At 42.8% G+C, this 21592-nt stretch overlaps 1 protein-coding gene across 2 annotated transcripts in view; it reads right to left on the reverse strand.

Moving 5' to 3' along the window:
* Positions 1-6293: 6293 nt before the first annotated feature.
* CFAP410 (cilia and flagella associated protein 410) overlaps positions 6294-21592 on the reverse strand; it is a 182841-nt gene continuing 167542 nt past the window's right edge. For both annotated transcript variants that reach the window (XM_077275684.1, XM_077275683.1), the window contains one exon: positions 6294-7009. In XM_077275684.1, the coding sequence (XP_077131799.1) occupies positions 6881-7009 (129 nt within the window). In that variant the 3' untranslated portion in view covers positions 6294-6880. The remainder of the gene's footprint in view (positions 7010-21592) is intronic.

Here is a 21592-nt window from a genome sequence, read left to right on the forward strand (position 1 = left end):
GGTTAAGAAGCAACATGGGACAAGCTATGAGGAGGTGGTATCTGTACTGACCGCAGTTCCTAATCCTAACACCATCACTAGAAGTAGCCGTGGGATGTTCCTGTCACTCCCTAGACACCTCGTCACAGCCTGAGAACTAACTACCCCTAAAGATGGAAACAGAAAGCTATCTTGCCTCAGAGAAAACCCCCAAAGGAAAGATAGCCTCCCACAAATATTGACTGTGAGTGGAGAGAGAAACGACATACACAGAATGAAAACAGGATTTAGCAAAGGAGGCCAAAACTACCTAAATAGACAGAACAGAAAAGGATACTGTGCGGTCAGTATTAAAAGCTAAAAATTCCACGCAGAGTTTACAAAAATAATCTCCACACCGACTCACGGTGTGGAGGGCAAATCTGCTTCCTCAGAGCTTCCAGCTAAGTTGAATATATCATACTGAAAAACTGGACAAGAAAAAACATAACATGAGCTGAGCGATTAAGTCCACAGCAGATGGACAACAAAAGAACAAGCAAGGACTTAGCTTTGCTGAAATGGACCGGCAATCAGAGAAATCCAAGGAGAGATCTGAATCCAACCAAGAAACATTGACAGCTGGCACTCGCTGAAGCCCAGAGCCAGGTTAAATAGCAGAGCCAAGAGAGACGATCAGTGGAAGCAGCTGCTAATGCTAAACCCAAGGAGCAGCAGTTCCACTCAAAACCACCAGAGGAAGCCCAAGGGCAGAATTCACAAAAGTGCCATTCACAACCACCGGAGGGAGCCCAAGAACGGAATTCACAAAAGTCCTCCACCAATAGGAATTCGTCTAAATAGGGTACCGTGATATCTCAATTTCTCAGATAAGCCACTATTTCTACGACAATTTTTGTAAAGACCCTGGTCGCTGTTGCCAACCCAAAGGGGAGGCAGCAAAACTGGTAATGGTAGATTTTTCCTTCTTTCTCTACCGCAAATCTGAGATATTTTTGGTGATCTATGCAGATTGGAACGTGATAATATGGACTCTTTAGATCTAAGGTGCACATTACCACGTCCTTTCCCAAGAGGGGAATTGTAGAGCGAATGGATTCCATTTTGAACCTCTTGTACTCAAGCCACTTGTTTAGGGGTTTGAGGTTTATTATGGTTCTGGATTCCCCAGAGAGCTTTTTGATAGAGAAGAGGCCTGAATAATGACCTCTTCCTATCTCCCCTTGAGGAACTGGGGATATTGCTGCCATTCGCAGCAGATCCTGGATGTCCAACCACATAGGGGAGACAGAAGAGAGATGGACGTTGGAAACAAAAACCTTTCCGGGAGAAGAGAGCTGAACTCTATTTTGTACCCCCGAGATATAACCTGGAGAACCCAAGGACTTCTGGTAATCTTCCACCATTCTATCCGAAAGTTCAACAGTCGCCCTCCTATTCTGATGGCGTCACTTCTTTCGGAATTCTGTTCTGGAGGTCGAGGGACCTGAATCCCTATTTTTGTTCCTATTTTCTCCCCTTTTTTGATAGCTCCATCTCCCTTGCTTTCCTTTACCCCTGTAGTCTGATCTCTGACTATAATAGGGTCTGCGAAAGGGCTGGTACTTCCTACGTTTTTCTTCTGGAAACCCCTTCTTTTCATCTGAAGCTTTTTCCAGGATATCATCAAGAATAGGTCCAAAGACCCTTTCTCCTAAGAAAGGGATGGAGCACAGCTTAGTTTTAGAATGGACATCACCTGACCAGTTTTTCAACCAAATGGCTCGCCTGGCTGCATTTGATAAAGACTGGCCTCTAGCTGTAAATCTAACCGACTCTGCAGTAGCATCTGCTAGAAAACCGGTTGCTAGCTTTAGTAGAGGAATTGCCTTAATAATGGTCTCTCTAGGTGTTCTAGCTGACAATTGATCTTTCAAGTCATCAACCCACAAATGCATAGCGCACGCCACGGAGGTTGCCGCTATATTTGTGCGGATTACCGCGGCTGAGCTCTCCCAGGCTCTTTTTAAGAGTCCATCCGCCTTGCGATCCATCGGCTCCTTTAAATTAGAGGAGTCCTCAAATGGAATGGCGGTTCTCTTGGAAACTTTCGCAAGAGGAATGTCAATTTTTGGGATATCCTCCCAGCCCTTGACTTATTCATGATCAAAAGGGAGGCGGAGTCTAAAGTCTTTAGGAAGTGACAACCTCCTTTCTGCTTCTTCCAATTCTTCTAGAATCATAGAACGAATATGGGCATTAAAGGAAAGACTTTTGAGGTCTGAGAACGCAGCCCCCCAAACATCTCATCTTGAACTGACGGAGTAGATGCGGGTTCTTCAATCTGCAGTCTGTTTAACTGCTCCCAAGAGCTCCTCTATATCATTAGATGAGAATAGATATTTCTTCCCCTTCTCTGGGGGATCTCTGCTTAACTCCTCGTCTCCCAGATCTGATTCAAAAGAGCTGTCCTGGGACGACAGATCCGATTCTGTCTTTTCTTGGATCTCTGCGGATCCCGGGGGTCAGACTGTATGGACTGGGGAAATGTTAAGCCAAATATTGAGGCCTGCACCTCCTCTCTGATAATGGTTCTCATATTTGTCATCAGAGAGGCCTGTTCTTCTCCCACGATACGACTGGTGCATGACTCGCATAGGGACTTCTGCCAGGAGTCCTTCAGTTTTACGGCAGAAATGGGACATTTCCTGCACTTCCCTGATCTCTTAGCCGCAGACGCCTATAATATATAATACACATAGAGGTAAAATTCGCATGGGCTATACTGAATGAAGTCTGTGAGGCAGCAGGACTCTGCCTGGGACTCACATGCATCGGGGCCTCCTGCAAAGCCTCGGGTTTTGGATTATCCTCCATGTTGCTGGATAAGTCCCCACAGTCCCACATACCTTTTTATATTGTTGCCACCATGTTCTGGACCTCCCTCTGGGAACAGAAGGAGATGCAGACGCTGACCCATGCTGCTGGCCGCGACCCGGAAGTGACGAGCGCGACAGCCGCGAACCGGAAATGACTCGAGCAGGAGCGTGACCCGGAAGCGAACATGCGCCGCGCTCCCGGACTGCAGCCACGCTGATTCCAGCCCTCCATGATGACCTGCGGCATCACCCCCCCGAAACCGCTTGCCAAGGATCCTACCCAGCAGAGGCGCCACTCTTAGCAGGTACATCAGGGTCTTGCATCCTGGGTCGAGAGCCCCCCCCAGGGAGAAGCTACCCTTAAACTGGGAGCAGCGCTACACCGGTTAAAGCTGAGGGTGCCTATAGCTCGGGTGTCAGCTAGTGGGAAGGAAGAGGCCGGGGCCCCTGATCCACACTCTCTGCACGGAACAGACGGATGACTCTCGTCATTCCTATCCACAGTGGGACAGGAAAAACACTGAAGGGTGGAAGGGGGAGGGTCCTTTTAAACTCTTGTGGTTTCCTGTCCCACTGTGGATACCAAGGACGTCCTCCATGGTGCTGTCAGGTGGTGACCTGGAAAGATTATTTTCATGATTTTTTTATTTTAACGGCTCTATGTTATAAATATCTGTGAAGCACTTGGGGGTTCAAAGTGCTCACCACAAATCTAGATAAGTTCCTTAGGGGGTCTAGATTCCAAAATGGTGTCACTTATAGGGGGTTTCCAATATTTAGGCACATCAGGGTCTCTCCGAATGCGACATGGCATCTGATCTTAATTCCAGACAATTTTGAGTTGAAAAAGTCAAATGGTGCTCCTTCCGAGCTCTCCTGCGCACCCAAACAGTGGTTTACCCCCACATATGCGGTATCACCGCACTCAGGATAAATTGCGCAACAATTTTGGGGTCCAATTTCTCCTGTTATCCTTGGTAAAATAAAAAAAAATTGGATCTGAAGTAAATTTTTTGTGAAAAAAATTTAAATGTTCATTTTTTTTAAACATTCAAAAAATTCCTGTGAAGCACCTGAAGGGTTAATAAACTTCTTGAATGTGATTTTGAGCACCTTGAGGGGTGTAGTTTTTAGAATAGCATCACTTTTGGGTATTATCTACCCTGTAGACCCCTCAAAGTGACTTCAAATGTGATGTGGTCCTCAAAAAAAAAATTATGTTGTAAAAATGAGAAATCGCTGGTCAACTTTTAACCCTTATAAATTTCCAAATAAAAAAAAATGTTGGTTCCAGAATTGTGCTGACGTAAACATGTGCGAAATGTTACTTATTAAGTATTTTGTGTGACATATCTCTGTGCTTTAAGGGCATGAAAATTCAAAGTTGGAAAACTGCGAAATTATCAAAATTATCGCCAAATTTCCATTTTTTTCACAAATAAACGCAAGTCATATCGAATAAATTTTACCACTAATAGGAAGTACAATATGTCACGAGAAAACACTGTCAGAATCACTGAGATCCATGGAAGCGTTCCAGAGTTAGTAATTACCTCATAAAGGGACAGTGGTCAGAATTGTAAAAATTGGCCTGGCCCTTAGGGGTTAAGGGGTTAATGATGAAGACCTTCATTCAAAAACCTCATTTTGTGTTTACTTGTGTTAAATTGTCTACTGATTAAATTTGATGATCTGAAATATTTAAGTGTGACAAACATGCAAAAAATAAATAGGAAATAAGGAAGGAGGCTAACACTTTTTCACACAACTGTATATTCTTTTCTATTGAATGAAACTATGCAGTTTACTAATCGCAGCCTCTAATCATGAAAACGTATGTCTCTATGCACTATTGTGATATATGAATTAAATTAAGGAGTATACTTATTTTAGAAAAGATTTTATTTAACATATTTTGATGCACTTTAACTTTTTAATAGTATTTATACTTTTTTGCGCAGTGCAGCTTACTGATAATAATGAGTCATGGATATAGTTTAATGGAACCTGTCACCAAGATTGCTAACATCTTTCAGCCCTGTTACAGCATTCTATGAAGCTGTATATGTGTCCCTAATTCGCTATGCAAGGATGAAAAAAGATCTTTATTGCATTGACAGACAAGTTGTCCGGTAGGTAAATTGATCCAGTGCCTCCTCTCTTCTTACGATTACAGTCTTCCTTCCCTGCTTCATGTAGATGGCATGTCATACTTCATCCACACCATGTCCCCCATTGCGCTTGTGCACAGGTGCACTTCTCTCTACCCTGCCGAGGGCAGAGCAAAGAACTCCACTGTGCATGCGTCAGCATTACCTTCAAGTCATCAGCGCTATTTGGCCTTTTCTCGCACATGTGCACTACAGTGCTTTGCTATGCCCTCAGAAGGGCAGAGTGAAGTGTGCCTATGCAGGAACGCGATGGGAGACACTGTGTGGGCGACATAGGATATGTCATTCACATGAAGCCAGGAAGAAAGACATCGATCGTAGGAAGAGAGGAGGCGATAAATCAAGAACAGAGGCACCCATCGCACTGGGACGAACCGTCTCTGATGACAATATAAGCTTTTTTGCAGAGCAAAGTGGGGACATACAGTATATACTGCATACCAGAATGCTGTAAAATAGGGCTGAGAGATGCTGCCTGTACTTTACCTGTGAACTTCACATAGTAATTCCATTTTGTAGGTTATTCTAGTCATTGTGCCACGGCATACTGATACGGAGTATTCGAACCTGTGAACTTCACATAGTAATTCCATTTTGTAGGTTATTCTAGTCATTGTGCCACGGCATACTGATGAACTAATAAGAGTAATATATCTATGGGTGTGACCAACTTGCTCTAGACCCTCCCTTTTATCATATTTACATTAAATTATAATTTAAACTATTTATATACAACATTTTGTGGTCATCACTTAGGTTTTGTAAAATCAATGGCTCAAAACTGGTTAAATGACTTAACATTTGTATAGTAATAGTTGCTGTAGTACAACACATAGTCAATAAGTGCAATGGATTTATGAAGAAAGTGTTTCCCCTCCCCCTCTGGACAGACTGACAGGCATAAATGCATACACATCAGCCTATGAAGTATATCCTTGGTGCACGAGGGAGAAGCAGGGGAGATTGATGAATACATCAGACTCAAACTAACTGGCAAGAAATATACAACCCATAGTTGTAATATGATACCACTAAAATAAGAGGGTCTAATCTCACTATCTGCGCAATCACTACTGATTTATGAAAACAAAACAAAGAACACTACAGCTACATCTTTTTAACATTGTTACTGTGACAATTTTGACAGTAACAAATATTTTTGGTATACATTATTTTATGGACAGTCTACTGTATATAATATATATTTACAAAAATAAAAGAACTGACATCTGTACAGAAGCATGTGAGACTGAAAACAGATAAATAAACTTGGAGTACAAATTACTGCACCATGAAAAAGCTTTTTATTTTCATACTAATCCCAAATTTTCTTTAATATTTACCAAATTTTGTGTCAGTTTAAAATGCTAAGTGTTCATCTAATAGTTAGCATGGAGTAATAATAAACAAGAGGGGATTAGCATTAACATTTTGGCCTATTGCACTAGTTTATCCAAACATTCGCCATGCGGATACAATATCTTCCACAAAGAATAACTTCTCTCACTGTACATTACTGTGGTGAAGGTGAATAAGCAATGAGACTAGAGGTATAGGCTTTAATAAATTCTTTTTCAACCTGTCTAATAATATACATCTGTTATCCTGCCCAAGTACAGCCCGTTCACTGCATACATTTTCGGATCATGCATGAAATGTTTTAAAGACACTAACAGCAGAATGATTTGCGCTTACATAGTGTTCTACATAAATTTATTTTAAATTTCAATCTCTGATTCTGATTAAAGAGGTGCTTAGCAAAGATAATTTTGCTCGATTTGCTCATCTGGAGGTTAAGCACTCGTCATGATGTATGCATGGGCTGATTGTGGACGCTGAAGTTCCCAGGCTGCACCTGCCTCCTGGATACTTTTATCTTTCTTGCTGCAGTTCTTTTCTCTGTAGCTGATGGATCCGATTCTCTGCAGTCCTTTGAACTATCTCCAAGCCTTCAGAGTCCAGGTCCTTCAGAAGAAGCAATACTGCATTCAGGACATTGCTCTGAAACAAAATGAAATCATTTTTAAACAGGAATTTGGCACATATATTGTAACAATTTGGTGCTGCAGCCATTTTTGAGGATTTTGCCTGCCTTCCAAGAGCCATAACATTATATATTTCAACATAACCATATAAAGGCTTGTTCTTTTTTTGTGAAAGTTGTATTCTTTATGGCACCATTTAACTCCTTCCCAAAATGTGTCTTAGATATACAGTTAGGTCCATATATATTTGGACAGAAACAACATTTTTCTAATTTTGGTTATATACATTACCACACAATGAATTTTAAACAAAACAATTCAGATGCAGTTGAAGTTCAGACTTTCAGCTTTCATTTGAGGGTATCCACATTAAAATTGGATGAAGGGTTTAGGAGTTTCAGCTCCTTAACCTGTGCCACCCTGTTTTTAAAGGAATCAAAAGTAATTGAAAAATTGACTTCCAGGCTATTTCATGGACAGATGAGGGCAATCCCTTCGTTATGTCATTCTCAATTAAGCAGATAAAAGGCCTGGAGTTGATTTGAGGTGTGGTGCTTGCATTTGGAAGGTTTTGCTGTGAAGTAAACATGCGGTCAAAGGAGCTCTCCATCAAGGTGAAACAAGCCATCCTTAAGCTGCGAAAACAGAGAAAACCATCCAAGAAATTGCTACAATATTAGGAGTGGCAATATCTATAGTTTGGTACATCCTGAGAAAGAAAGAAAGCACTGGTGAACTCATCAATGCAAAAAGACCTGGGTGCCCACGGAAGACAACAGTGGTGGATGATCGCAGAATAATCTCCATGATGAAGAGAAACCCCTTCACAACAGCCAGCCAAGTGAACAACACTCTCCAGGAGGTCGGCGTATCAATATCCAAATCTACCATAAAGAGAAAACTGCATGAAAGTAAATGCAGAGGGTTCACTCCACGGTGCAAGCCACTCATATGGATCAAGAATAAAAAGGCTAGATAGCACTTTGCTAAAAAACTTCTAAATAAGTCAGCACAGTTCTGGAAGAACATTCTTTGGACAGATGAAACCAAGATCAACTTCTACCAGAATGATGGAAAGAGAAATGTATGGCAGAGGCGTGGTACAGCTCATGATCCAAAGCATACCACATCATCTGTGAAACACGGCGGAGGCAGTGTGATGGCTTGGGCATGCATGGCTGCCAGTGGCACTGGGTCACTAGTGTTTATTGATGATGTGACACAGGACAGAAGCAGCCGAATGAATTCTGAGGTATTCAGAGACATACTGTGTGCTCAGATCCAGCCAAATGCAGCAAAACTGATTGGTCGTCGTTTCATACTACAGATGGACAATGACCCAAAACATAAAGCCAAAGCAACCCAGGAGTTTATTAAAGCAAAAAAAAGTGGAATATTCTTGAATGGCCAAGTCAGTCACCTTATCTCAACCCAATTGAGCATGCATTTCACTTGTTAAAGACTAAACTTCAGGCAGAAAGGCCCACAAACAAACAGCAACTGAAAACCACCTCAGTGAAGGCCTGGCAGAGCATCAAAAAGGAGGAAACACAGCGTCTGGTGATGTCCATGAGTTCAAGACTTCAGGCAGTCATTGCCAGCCAAGGGTTTTCAACCAAGTGCTAAAAATGAACATTTTATTTAAAATTATTGAATCTGTCCAATTACTTTTGGTCCCGTTAAAAACAGGTGCTGCACAGAATTTTACAACGCTGATCTGTGAAAATGAAAAAACATTTTTTTCGCACAAATAACAATGTTTTTATTTTCACAAGGATACCAGGTGAAAGTGGACCCCAAAAGTTGTTGTGCAGTTCCTCTTGAATATACAGATACCCCATTTGTGGTTGAAAACTACTTTTGAGGTAAAGTAAAAAGCTTAGAAGGGAAGAAGCGCCATAATGGAGTTCAGTTTTTGCTGCACTGGTTGGAGGGTGCCATTCCACATTGCTAGAGCCCGAGGTACCTTCTGGAGCACAGATTTTCCTAGAAAAGTTTGTGGACTCCATAAACAGAGCCCCTAAGTGCTAGAAGAGCAGAATCCCCCCTCAAGTGACCACATTTTGGAAATGTCACCCTTAGGGAATTTATCTACAGGTGTAGTGATGATTTTAACTTAATGAGTGTTATCTAGAAACAAGCAGCAGTGGATGTTGCAGAGGGAAAATTGGAAACTGGCATTGTAGTGCCCTGAAAGTTGTAGTGTCCAGTACATTGTGGTGCCAAGATCATGCTTCTGGAGACATGCACCCATAAATTAGGTGGACTGTCATTGCAACAGAGATGCTAAACATGTGGATGCTAAATATAGTTTAGGCACACTGTTTGGCTCAGAAGGGAGAGGAGTATTTGGAAGCACAGAATTTGCCTAATTTCTTTTAGGGGTGAGAGCAGCTATAGACCTTTTCCAGGGCATTTGTACCAGTAATGTGGGAAGCCCCCTATATTTCTGTTAACAGATGATGGACCTGAGGGGGACTTGCTGCTTTTGCAGGTTGATTTGAAGCTTTTGTTGGGAAAATTTTACATAATGTTTGAGATCACATTTATCAGGTGTAATAGGCTAAGCACTTATATTGGGGTTTGCATCTTAATCTCCGACTGACATTATTCAGATGAAACCCACGAGGGAGCCACTCACTATAAGGGCTCTTTCAGCAGTCAGAGTTGTATTCAACTGTTAATAGCGAGAGCAGGCGGCAGATTATGGGAGTATATACTGTAACAAACTTTTCACTCGGTATATGAAAAATAGACCAGATCGGGGGGTCCCCTCTCTACTTGAACTACGTGGACTGGGTCTTCGGACACAAAGCTCTTATATGCCTCCAAAGGACAACCCGCCTGTAGAAACTTTTGTCTCCCTTGTCGAAAGGGACAATGAGACCTTCAATCATGATGTACATCACGAAAAGTTTCATTTTCAGACCAATCTCACGCTATCAAAGAAATTATTACTAGATCGATTGTCTTCTGATAAAACGCTTATAATAAAACCGACATAGGAGGGGCCACAGTGGTAATGGATAAGACTATTTGGAGGAGGTTTATAAGCAACTCAATGACACCGACGTCTATAGAGTTTTACCACATAACCCTTTGAATAAAATAGCTCTTGGACTTCCATGAGCAGGAGGGTACCATAGATAACAAACTCAGAGATTTCCTCATTAAAACAGATCCCATCACTCCGATTTTCTTATATCCTGCCCACAATACACAAAAGATTGTTCAAACCACAAGGACGTCCAATAGTATCTCTAACTGATTCCATTCTACCACCTCTAGCTATAGCATTAGAGAAGATACTGACACCACTGGTCAAACAAACTAAAGTTTCTTCTTGATACGAATGAATTCCTAAGACTTATCAAGTCTTTGGGCCCTCTCCATTCTTCCTCATTACTCGTAACATGGGATGTTAATAGTTTATATACATCCATTACGCATGAGAAAGGGATGCGAGCAACAGACAGACTCCTCAGTGAAGCAGGCACGGACATCAAAATAAGACACTTTTGTGCAGATTTACTAGACCTGGTCCTTAAAGAAAATTACTTCAAGTTTGAGAATACTTTCTACATCTAACAAAAGTGCACCGCTATGGGCTCAAATGTAGCGCCCGCTTATGCTATTGCCTACATGGCATTGTCTGAAGAGGACGTTGTATACACCCATCCTCTCTTCCAAAACCACTCGAGGATTTGGCGTAGATATATAGACAACATATTTTGCGTCTAGGATGGCCCTATTGAGACACACTTACATTTCGATAGGCATATCAACAGTGTTTGGCCTGAATTGAAGTTTTCGCTACAGCACAGTATAGACCGTATCAACTTAGACACATTGATTTACAAAAGGGAAACGGTGTACTCTCCATTGACCTATTCACTAAACCTACTGACAAGAATAGCCTACTGCATTACAGTAGCTGTCACCCCCCTTCCATAAAGAATGCCATTCCCAAATCAAAGTTCCAACGGGTTAAGAGGAAAGTTTCTGATGAGAAGGTTAAAGAATTAAGATTGGCAGAGATGGGGAACAAATTCTCCTACAGGGGGTACCCATTTGAGATACTTTCTAAGGCTAAACAACATACTGTACCCACCAGGACAAACGACAGTGGTAAACGCATTCCATTTGTAAGTACCTTCCACCCCTTCTCCAATCTAATACAATCCAACATCAGGTGACACTGGAACCGATTAACTAAAAGTTATCCTGATATCCCTGAATTCAAATTACCCTTTCTACCCTGCTTCCGACGGGCCAGGAATTTAAGGGACAGACTGGTCAAGGCAGATGTGGACTCAAAAACAGTTTTACCTAAACAGACTTTTTTTCAGACACAGAAGCAGGGTACCTTTCCCTGCCTTAACTGCTTGCAATGCAATAACGTGCAGAAAGGCCCCAAGGTTTTCCACCCCCACACAGGACAAGGGATCCCAATAAAGGGATACTACACATGTGAATCCCCATATGTAATTTACTTAATCAAGTGTACGTGTGGTCTAGCTTACGTGGGGGAAACTACCCAGCCGGTCAGGGACAGGGTATCACAACACAAATCCACCATACGATGCAAGAAAGTTCACCTCCCCCTACCACACCATTTTCAAGACAAAAATCACAATGTATCCCAGCTCAGGTTCCAGGTTCTGGAGCAAATAGATCCCACCAGGAGAGGCCAAAATAGGATAATAATCCTTAAAAAAAGGGAAGCATACTGGATATTCACCCAGCAGACCCTTGAGCCGAAAGGGCTTAATAGAGAATATGATGTATCAGCTTTTCTGTGATTATGGCTGTTACTATTGTGGTATAGCAGACTAGTTGACTATTTGTATATACTTGAAATACATTAATTTGTTTTGTATGCCTAACTTATTTTCTTTATAGAATCGATAAGCTCTTCACTCTATTATTCACTGGGCACTGCTGACATCACATATGGTACAGTATACATGCCTTCTTTTTCTGGCCATGCAGGTGCACTAATGCTGAAAATATGGTGACCTCCCCTTTAATATACCCTTCTTCCACGTCCATCATGGCTCAGTGGTATATTCAAGTGAATATTGCCAGCTACCCAACTAGCCATTTCCCATCTTGTATGCCAGGTTTATTGTCCTAAACAACATATAGGCCAATGTAGGCCTCGGTACAGTCAGGGACACTGTTTTCTCTATGCTTCCAATTCGAACGCTAGCATTGCCATAGCGCATGCGTGCCAGGGACACACGAGATCACATGACCGCGATGACGCGGCCGAGTCACGTGACGCATCTCCCAGCCTGGATTTAAACCCGGAAAAACCGCAGAAACACAGTGCTCCCACAGCTTATCTTCATCCCTGCACCACGGACCGTGGCACTCGGGTAATACAGGGAGGCGAGGCTTCGGCCGGACTCCCCTCTGCCCTTTCATCAGTGCTTTCCATTTGCAACCAAGTTGCCCCAGTCTGATGCGCTTTTCCCCGCTTTGCGGTACCCAGCAGTTATTCAGGTATTTTGCACTACCTATCAGGGTTACCTGGTTTTTGTACTTTGCACATGACCTATATTCTCAATTGCTGTTCCATTTGTGTCCTTTTTTCTAGTTTAGGGCTCCTTTTCACTTGCAGGTTAAAACCCTCCTCTGGCACCAGCACCTGGGAGCGGAGCGTGCAGCTCCATGTGTTGCTATGCGGCCGCACGCTCCGCTCTGGAGTGCCGGCACCAGAAGAGGGTTTTAACCTGTGAGACACGGACGTATGTCTCGCAAGTGAAAGGGAGCCCTTATACCCATTATAGCAGGCTCACTATTCAGACGCATTTTTCCTCATATGAGCGTTCCTTCACATCCAGGTACAATACATACCTCTATATACATTTATTATAGCACTGCCACATCATCAACTTTCAATTTGGCCATTTGGGTCCCACTCCTGCATTAGGTCACATCAGCCAGTATTTGTTACCATATGTGCAGCGATTTGTTCATCACTAACCCCTTTCTATTGCAGCACCATAGACACTGTTTGGTATATACCATAATAATGTTCAGACTCATTTTTTCCAGATACTCACCTCATAGTCACCCTAATTTGTCCTACAGAACTCCATCAGCGCTTCTATCAAGTGCCCTTGAATCTTTATCCCAGATGATATACAAAGTATCCTTCACTACTTGCCAGCGTTTCACCTTAGTTCACTAATTTGTGTACACCCTTATTTCTGTATCCCTACATTCATTTTCCCTTAACTATTTAAACAGCACGGATGAAACCTCCTCTGGCTTACAGAGCACGTTTGGATAAAAATTTCTGTTGTCACCAACTCATCTCTACCTCTTATCTCATGGACATATCATCACCTATGCTATATGCCATTGTATAACTGTAATTTTTGCATTATGTGACATTATCTTCTTTCTAATTTTCTTTATTTCATGTATATTATAGCTCATGTTAAAGGGAATCTGTCACCCCCCCAGGCCACCTTGTGCAGCACTGATGCTGCATTATGACAAGGTGGCTCTTTTAGTTCGGGTCCCTGGCACTGCTGAAATAATAATAGTTTTTGCAATTTGTCCCTCATTACAGTGAAATCGCCAGGGAGGCAGGTCTTTCCCCCCCGAATCCAGACGCCTCACCGCTGTCAATCATGGCCTCCGTGCACCAGGCCGCCTCCACTTCCTTTAGTAGCGTCCCTGGCGCCTGCGCTGCTTCCTTTTTTTCGGGCATGCGCAGCTGCGCTGCCCTTCGAACTTACAGCGCAGGCACCGGGGACGCTACGGAAGGAAGAGGAGTCAGTGCCCGGCGCGCAGAGGCCATGAATGACGGCTGTGAGGCGTCTGGATTCGGGGGGGAAAGACCTGCCTCCCTGGCGATTTCACTGGATTCGGGGGGGGGGGGGGGGGGAAGCCCGGCCCCCTGGCGATTTCACGGTATGAGCAACAAATTGCAAAAACGATTATTTCAGCACTGGCAGGGACCCAAACTAAAAGAGCCACCTGGTCGGAATGCAGCATCAGTACTGCTCAAGGTGGCTCTTTTAGTTACAAACGCCGGGGGGGGGGTGACAGGTTCCGTTTAAAAAATGTTCTGATGAAGGTCCTGATGTGGGCTCCCCTGTATTTTTGATAACTAGTCAGGTAAAACTTACAGCTGCAGGCTGCAACCCTCAGCTGTCCGAGTTAACAAGGAGGGTTATCAAAAATAGAGGGGTCCACACGCTGTTTTATAAATAACTTTAAAAAAAAACGGTGTGGGGTTGAAAACCAGCCAAGCTAAAGCTGGGGGCTGGTATTCTCAGGCTGGGAAGGGGGCTATGAATATTGCCCCCCCCCAGCCTAAAAAAAAGCAGTCACCCAAGAAAAGGCACATCTATCAGATTAGCCAATTCTGGCGCTTTGCCCGGCTCTTCCCACTTACCTTGTTGCGGTGGCAAGTGGGGTTCATATTTATGGGGCTGTTGTCACTTTTATAATGTCTGGGGACATTAAGCCCACGACTTAGTAATGGAGAAGCGTCTATAAGTTGCCCATCCATTACTAATCCTATAGTTGAATTGTAAATAAACACACAGCAAGTATAAAGTCCTTTATTTGAAATAAAATAAAAACACACTTACTTTTTTATTTAAAAATATAAAACACAGTTATACTCACCCAACGCCTATTCTATTGAAGCCCTCATCTCCTGTAATAAAACAAAAAAAAAAAACACCCATATCCCTTACCTATCTGTTGCTCTGTCATAAGTCGTAATCCATGTCTGGAGATAAACAGTTTTCAACCTGGACGGTGCAAAGATGCAACCGTCCAGGCTGAGAACCATTGAGGAAGGAGCAGCATCAGTGAGCAGAGGTGACATAATAGATATTAGTGCGGGTCACTGAAATGCGTTTCCAGCTGGGCTGCATTGTGGTGAGCTCAGCACCATGAGAAAAAGTCAGTGAGTTCACAGTAGTTCAATGTCAGAAATTTCGGTACTCCGATCCAAAGGCTCAGATAATTCAAATAAGTTACGGGGACTCGAGAACCAAGCAATACTGAACACTGCTCAATATGGAAAATTCTCTCTCTGTCCCCTGCTTTTTTCTAATCCACTCCAATCCCTCTCTGCAACGCCTTTCCTACCCCGTCTGCCGCTGATCAGTACTTGATCGCTCAGTTTTTTTCCCCTTTGCACCACCTCCGTGTGTGCGTCCTGCAGCCACTGATCAGTGGCGCACATCACTGATCGGAATTTGTGCTGGCTTTTGGCTTAGGACTTTTTTCGTCTACATTTTTTATCCCCCATGTGCACCACCTCCATGAGTGCGTTCTGTAGCCACTGAGCCAATGATCAGTGACGCACATTACTGATCGGCATCCATTTTTTTTTCCAAAAAGTATAACAACAATAAAGAATCAAATAAAAATAATGATTTAGATTAATTGATAGGGTTAGATTAGGGATAGTAAAAATGTACTGTAGAAACCAGCATCTACTTCAGTAATTTTTACTAAACTATAATTAGAATTAGCATCAGATAGCAATGTGTAAAAAAAAAAAGAATTAAATAAAGAAAAGCATTTAGATTAGTTGATAGAGCTAAATTAGGGATTGTGTAATCCACATTAATAATTACTGTAGTAATTTGCTTCTACTACAGTATTTTTTTTATTAAAATATAATCACAATTAGCGTCAGAAGTTGCAGGCGCTCAGAAATGTATTACTTTACTTACGGCTCTTCAGTAACTGTAGTTTCTAAATTTTAATGTAAAATTGTTGTAGTACCTACAGTATACTACTTTTTTCTACTATACAGAATTACGGTCATGGTTGTTTTTACTGCTGTTCGTCTAGTACATTTTTTTCTCATTTGTATCTTTATTAGTGATGAGCAAATATACTCGTTACTTGAGATTTCTCGAGCACGCTCGTGGGTCATCCGAGTATTTTTTAGTGCTCGGAGATTTAGTTTTTCTTGCCGCAGCTGAATGATTTACATCTGTTAGCCAGCATAAGTACATGTAACATAGTAACATAGTTAGTAAGGCCGAAAAAAGACATTTGTCCATCCAGTTCAGCCTATATCCCATCATAATAAATCCCCAGATCTACATCCTTCTACAGAACCTAATAATTGTATGATACAATATTGTTCTGCTCCAGGAAGACATCCAGGCCTCTCTTGAACCCCTCGACTGAGTTCGCCATCACCACCTCCTCAGGCAAGCAATTCCAGATTCTCACTGCCCTAACAGTAAAGAATCCTCTTCTATGTTGGTGGAAAAACCTTCTCTCCTCCAGACGCAAAGAATGCCCCCTTGTGCCCGTCACCTTCCTTGGTATAAACAGATCCTCAGCGAGATATTTGTATTGTCCCCTTATATACTTATACATGGTTATTAGAACGCCCCTCAGTAATCTTTTTTCTAGACTAAATAATCCTAATTTCGCTAATCTATCTGGGTATTGTAGTTCTCCCATCCCCTTTATTAATTTTGTTGCCCTCCTTTGTACTCTCTCTAGTTCCATTATATCCTTCCTGAGCACCGGTGCCCAAAACTGGACACAGTACTCCATGTGCGGTCTAACTAGGGATTTGTACAAAGGCAGTATAATGCTCTCATCATGTGTATCCAGACCTCTTTTAATGCACCCCATGATCCTGTTTGCCTTGGCAGCTGCTGCCTGGCACTGGCTGCTCCAGGTAAGTTTATCATTAACTAGGATCCCCAAGTCCTTCTCCCTGTCAGATTTACCCAGTGGTTTCCCGTTCAGTGTGTAATGGTGATATTGATTCCTTCTTCCCATGTGTATAACCTTACATTTATCATTGTTAAACCTCATCTTCCACCTTTCAGCCCAAGTTTCCAACTTATCCAGATCCATCTGTAGCAGAATACTATCTTCTCTTGTATTAACTGCTTTACATAGTTTTGAATCATCTGCAAATATCAATATTTTACTGTGTAAACCTTCTACCAGATCATTGATGAATATGTTGAAGAGAACAGGTCCCAATACCGACCCCTGCGGTACCCCACTGGTCACAGCGACCCAGTTAGAGACTATACCATTTATAACCACCCTCTGCTTTCTATCACTAAGCCAGTTACTAACCCATTTACACACATTTTCCCCCAGACCAAGCATTCTCATTTTGTGTACCAACCTCTTGGGCGGCACGGTATCAAACGCTTTGGAAAAATCGAGATATACCACGTCCAATGACTCACCGTGGTCCAGCCTATAGCTTACCTCTTCATAAAAACTGATTAGATTGGTTTGACAGGAGCAATTTCTCATAAACCCATGCTGATATGGAGTTAAACACTTATTCTCATTGAGATAATCCAGAATACCATCCTTCAGAAACCCTTCAAATATTTTACCAACAGTAGAGGTTAGACTTACTGGCCTATAATTTCCAGATTCACTTTTAGAGCCCTTTTTGAATATTGGCACCACATTTGCTATGCGCCAGTCCTGCGGAACCCGTCTCTATAGAGTCCCTAAAAATAAGAAATAATGGTTTATCTATTACATTACTTAGTTCTCTTAGTACTCGTGGGTGTATGCCATCCGGACCAGGAGATTTATCTATTTTAATCTTATTTAGCCGGTTTCGCACCTCTTCTTGGGTTAGATTGGTGACCCTTAATATAGGGTTTTCATTGTTTCTTGGGATTTCACCTAGCATTTCATTTTCCACCGTGAATACCGTGGAGAAGAAGGTGTTTAATATGTTAGCCTTTTCCTCGTCATCTACAACCATTCTTTCCTCACTATTTTTTAAGGGGCCTACATTTTCAGTTTTTATTCTTTTACTATTGATATAGTTGAAGAACAGTTTGGGATTAGTTTTACTCTCCTTAGCAATGTGCTTCTCTGTTTCCTTTTTGGCAGCTTTAATTAGTTTTTTAGATAAAGTATTTTTCTCCCTATAGTTTTTTAGAGCTTCAATGGTGGCGTCCTGCTTTAGTAGTGCAAATGCTTTCTTTTTACTGTTAATTGCCTGTCTTACTTCTTTGTTTAGCCACATTGGGTTTTCCCTATTTCTAGTCCTTTTATTCCCACAAGGTATAAACCGCTTACAGTGCCTATTTAGGATGTTCTTAAACATTTTCCATTTATTATCTGTATTCTTATTTCTGAGGATATTGTCCCAGTCTACCAGATTAAGGGCATCTCTAAGCTGGTCAAACTTTGTCTTCCTAAAGTTCAGTGTTTTTGTGACTCCCTGACAAGTCCCCCTAGTGGGGGTTGCCTGGTTGCTAGAGAATCCCCACATGTAATTAAGCTGGCTAAGAGATGTAAATCATTCAGCTGAGGTGAGGAAAACTAAATCTCCGAGCAGTAAAAAAAAATAATCGGAGAACCCCCGTGCATGCTCGAGAAATCTCGAGTAACGAGTATATTTGGTCATCACTAATCTTTATATTTTTAGATTCTTTTGTTCTGTTATAAATGTAATAAATTAATAAAAGAAAGTTTACAAACACATATGTAAAGAAAATTTGGTTGACCAACACACACACACACACGCACGCACGCACGCACACACACACAAGAAATGTCCTGCTCTTCTCAAAGACAGTATTCAGCGGAGGAGGCATACACTCTTCTATGCCTCCAACACTATTAGTGAGGGAGAGGATGCCACCTTTTTCTATTTTTCCTCCTCCAGTGATAATGAACCCTCAAAACAGATGCCTCAAGAGAACAAATAATCCAGTGCCCACAGTTAGTGACCTCCTATGGACCTCACCTAGACCCTCAGATTCCCGATTTTGTGGCCCAATTAGTAATCCCATTTGACACAAAAATTTATTTTTTCAAAGTGTTTTTCTCTGAGCATTTTGTAAATCTCATGGTGGCAGAGCCAAATTTAAATGCCTAACAATTTTTTACCCAAACCCCGAGTTTTGGGGCTTTGTCTTTCACATAGGGATAATGTAGAAGCCCAAAATTTGGAAACATAGCAGTGTTGATATTTTATTTAACACTCCAGTGTTTCATGTGGCTATGACCGGGAAACACTTTGAGGCAGTTTGCAAATTTATTTTAGTGCTTGATCATCACTAGTGGTAAGTAAAAAAATAAATAAATAAAATAAAAAAACACAATTCTGGCATTTTTCATGTTGTTTAATAATGGTGCAATGTTTAAAAGATTAAACTTTAATCTTGTTGTATTGCATACAGGACCGACATCAGGGCATTACTACCCTTACTAGTGAAAGGGGCACGGGAGCAGAAGCAAAGGAGGAGGGGCTCAGACTGTCTGAGACACACTGGCAGAGTTTGTGACCCGGTTGGGGCCCGTCCTCTTTTGTTTCTCCTCACCAGGCCCCCCGGAACAGCATCAGTCATTTCTATTTGCTAACATAACCACGTACACATGCTGGATGTATAAACACTGCCCTGCATGGTGCGTGTGTGATTGGCTGTGAAGCTTCTCCTCACCACTTCCTGGACCTCCTCTTCGGCTCCAGGGACGAGAGGTTTCCCTGTGTGTGCACAGCGGAGCACAGAGCCCATGGGAACGAGCAAGAAAGGGAAGAGATGGGTGGAGACAGGTATGTAGGGGAATGAGACAGTGCTGAGGAGAGTGGTGATGGGAGAAGCTACTGAGGAGAAGGGTGATGATGGGAAAGCTACTGAGGGGAGGTTGATACACAGTACTGGGGAGAATAGAGTAACATTCCTGAGGAGAGGGGATAACCCTGACAGCACTTTTCCCTGTATAGCTGCTATTCACACACAGGAGCCCACTCCCTCCTGTAATGCTTCCAGCTGCTCAGCAGTCGGGACGGGGGAGGTGTGCAGGACTGACAAGAGGGCCTGCGCTGCTGATTCCTGACTACATGACCCCCCCATTTCCTGTCCTCTATGAAGGAAAGAGTATATATGTTTGTATACAGTGTGTGAGTATACATGTGCAGGTTTGTACTGGTTTATGGGGCACTCTCTCTTCTGCTCACCGGGCCCCAGTGGCAGCATTCTGCTGCTGCAGTAATGGAACCTGCGTCCGAGCCGCAGGTTCAGTTAAAACCTACTGCTGTGCGGGCCCGCATGCTAATAGTTAAAAGCCAGCACGCACATCGCCAGCGCATTAAGTCATTGTCATTTGACGGCGAGTCCACACTTGAAATGACCGGAGGGGACGTCGCTGCTGGACCACGGCCAGGTAAGGAGAAGGTGTTTTTTTTTTTTTTTTACTTGAAAACGGCAAACCCCAATATGTTTTGACGGCAAGAGGGAGACACATGGGGCACGATGGAGACAGATGGGACAGGATGGAGACACATTGGAGCAGGATCATGGGGCACGATGGAGACAGATGGAGCAGGAACATGGGGCAGGATGGAGACACATGTGCAGGATTATGGTGCACGATGGAGACAGATGGGGAAGGATGAAGACACATGGGACAGGATAGAGACAGATGGGGCAGGATGGAGACAGATGGGGAAGGATCATGGGGCACAATGGAGACAGATGAGACAGATGCTGCAGGATCATGGATCAGGATGGAGGCAGATGGGGCAGGATTATAGCACACGATGGAGACAGATGGGGCAGGATCATTGTGCAGGACAGAGTCAGATGGGGAAGGATGAAGACAGATGGGGCAGGAACATGGGGCAAGATGGAGACAGATGGGGCAGGAATGAGTCACATGGTGCAGGATCATGGGGCACGATGGAGACAGATGGGACAGGATGCAGATAGATGGGACAGATGGGGCAGGATGGAGACACATGGTTCAGGATCATGGGGCACAATGGAGGCAGATGGGGAAGAATGGAGACAGATGGGGCAGGATAGAGAGATTATATGGGGCATAATGGGACATCACATTGGGGCAGAATATATATTCATGAGGGCAGGATGGGAGAACATATGGGGCCAGGATGGGAGAACATATAGCAGGAGCCAGGAATGAGACAAGGGGGCTAGGATGGGGGATATTATTACTGTAGGGGCTAATTAAAGGACATTATTACTGCAGTGATGTATTTTATGTATTAAGGGTTCCTTTTTCAATGGGGGGGGTCCTGTTACTGTTACTGTGTTGCCACTTGGCCCCTATACCCCCTTTGTTACTGTTTTCAATTTCCTTTCTTCCAGCCTTATAAACTCTTATTTTATACCACCATCTCAATTTCAATAATACCGGGTTACGCATATTAGTCATTAAGGTTAAATGCTCCTTACAGCCGGACACCTATGCGGACACTAACAAGTTTCTTAATTAACATATGTTGTCACACTTTCTTTATAGGTTTTCACTAGCTCGCTGTAGTGCACAGCACCTCTCTCAAGCACCCGGATAAAATCCTCCACCTAGTATCCTTTGAGGTAGTATTGACCTCTACCACATGTGGAGTCCTCTTACAGGACTCACCGTCTTGTGCCATAACCTTCTACTCCCATGCCATTTGTTCTCTTCCTTACCTATACTTACAGCTGCACAGCTCTTTAGCTTTTGATAATTGGAAGTACTCACAGCTCACGGATCACCAACCCGGATTTGCTCCAGCCGCCACAGTTGCGCACACCCTTTTTCGTCACATGATGGATTTGGTCTGGAAAAATATCACTGCAATTCCGTT

This window comes from Ranitomeya variabilis, chromosome 7 (assembly GCF_051348905.1).
Source record: "Ranitomeya variabilis isolate aRanVar5 chromosome 7, aRanVar5.hap1, whole genome shotgun sequence".
Classification (NCBI taxonomy): domain Eukaryota; kingdom Metazoa; phylum Chordata; class Amphibia; order Anura; family Dendrobatidae; genus Ranitomeya; species Ranitomeya variabilis.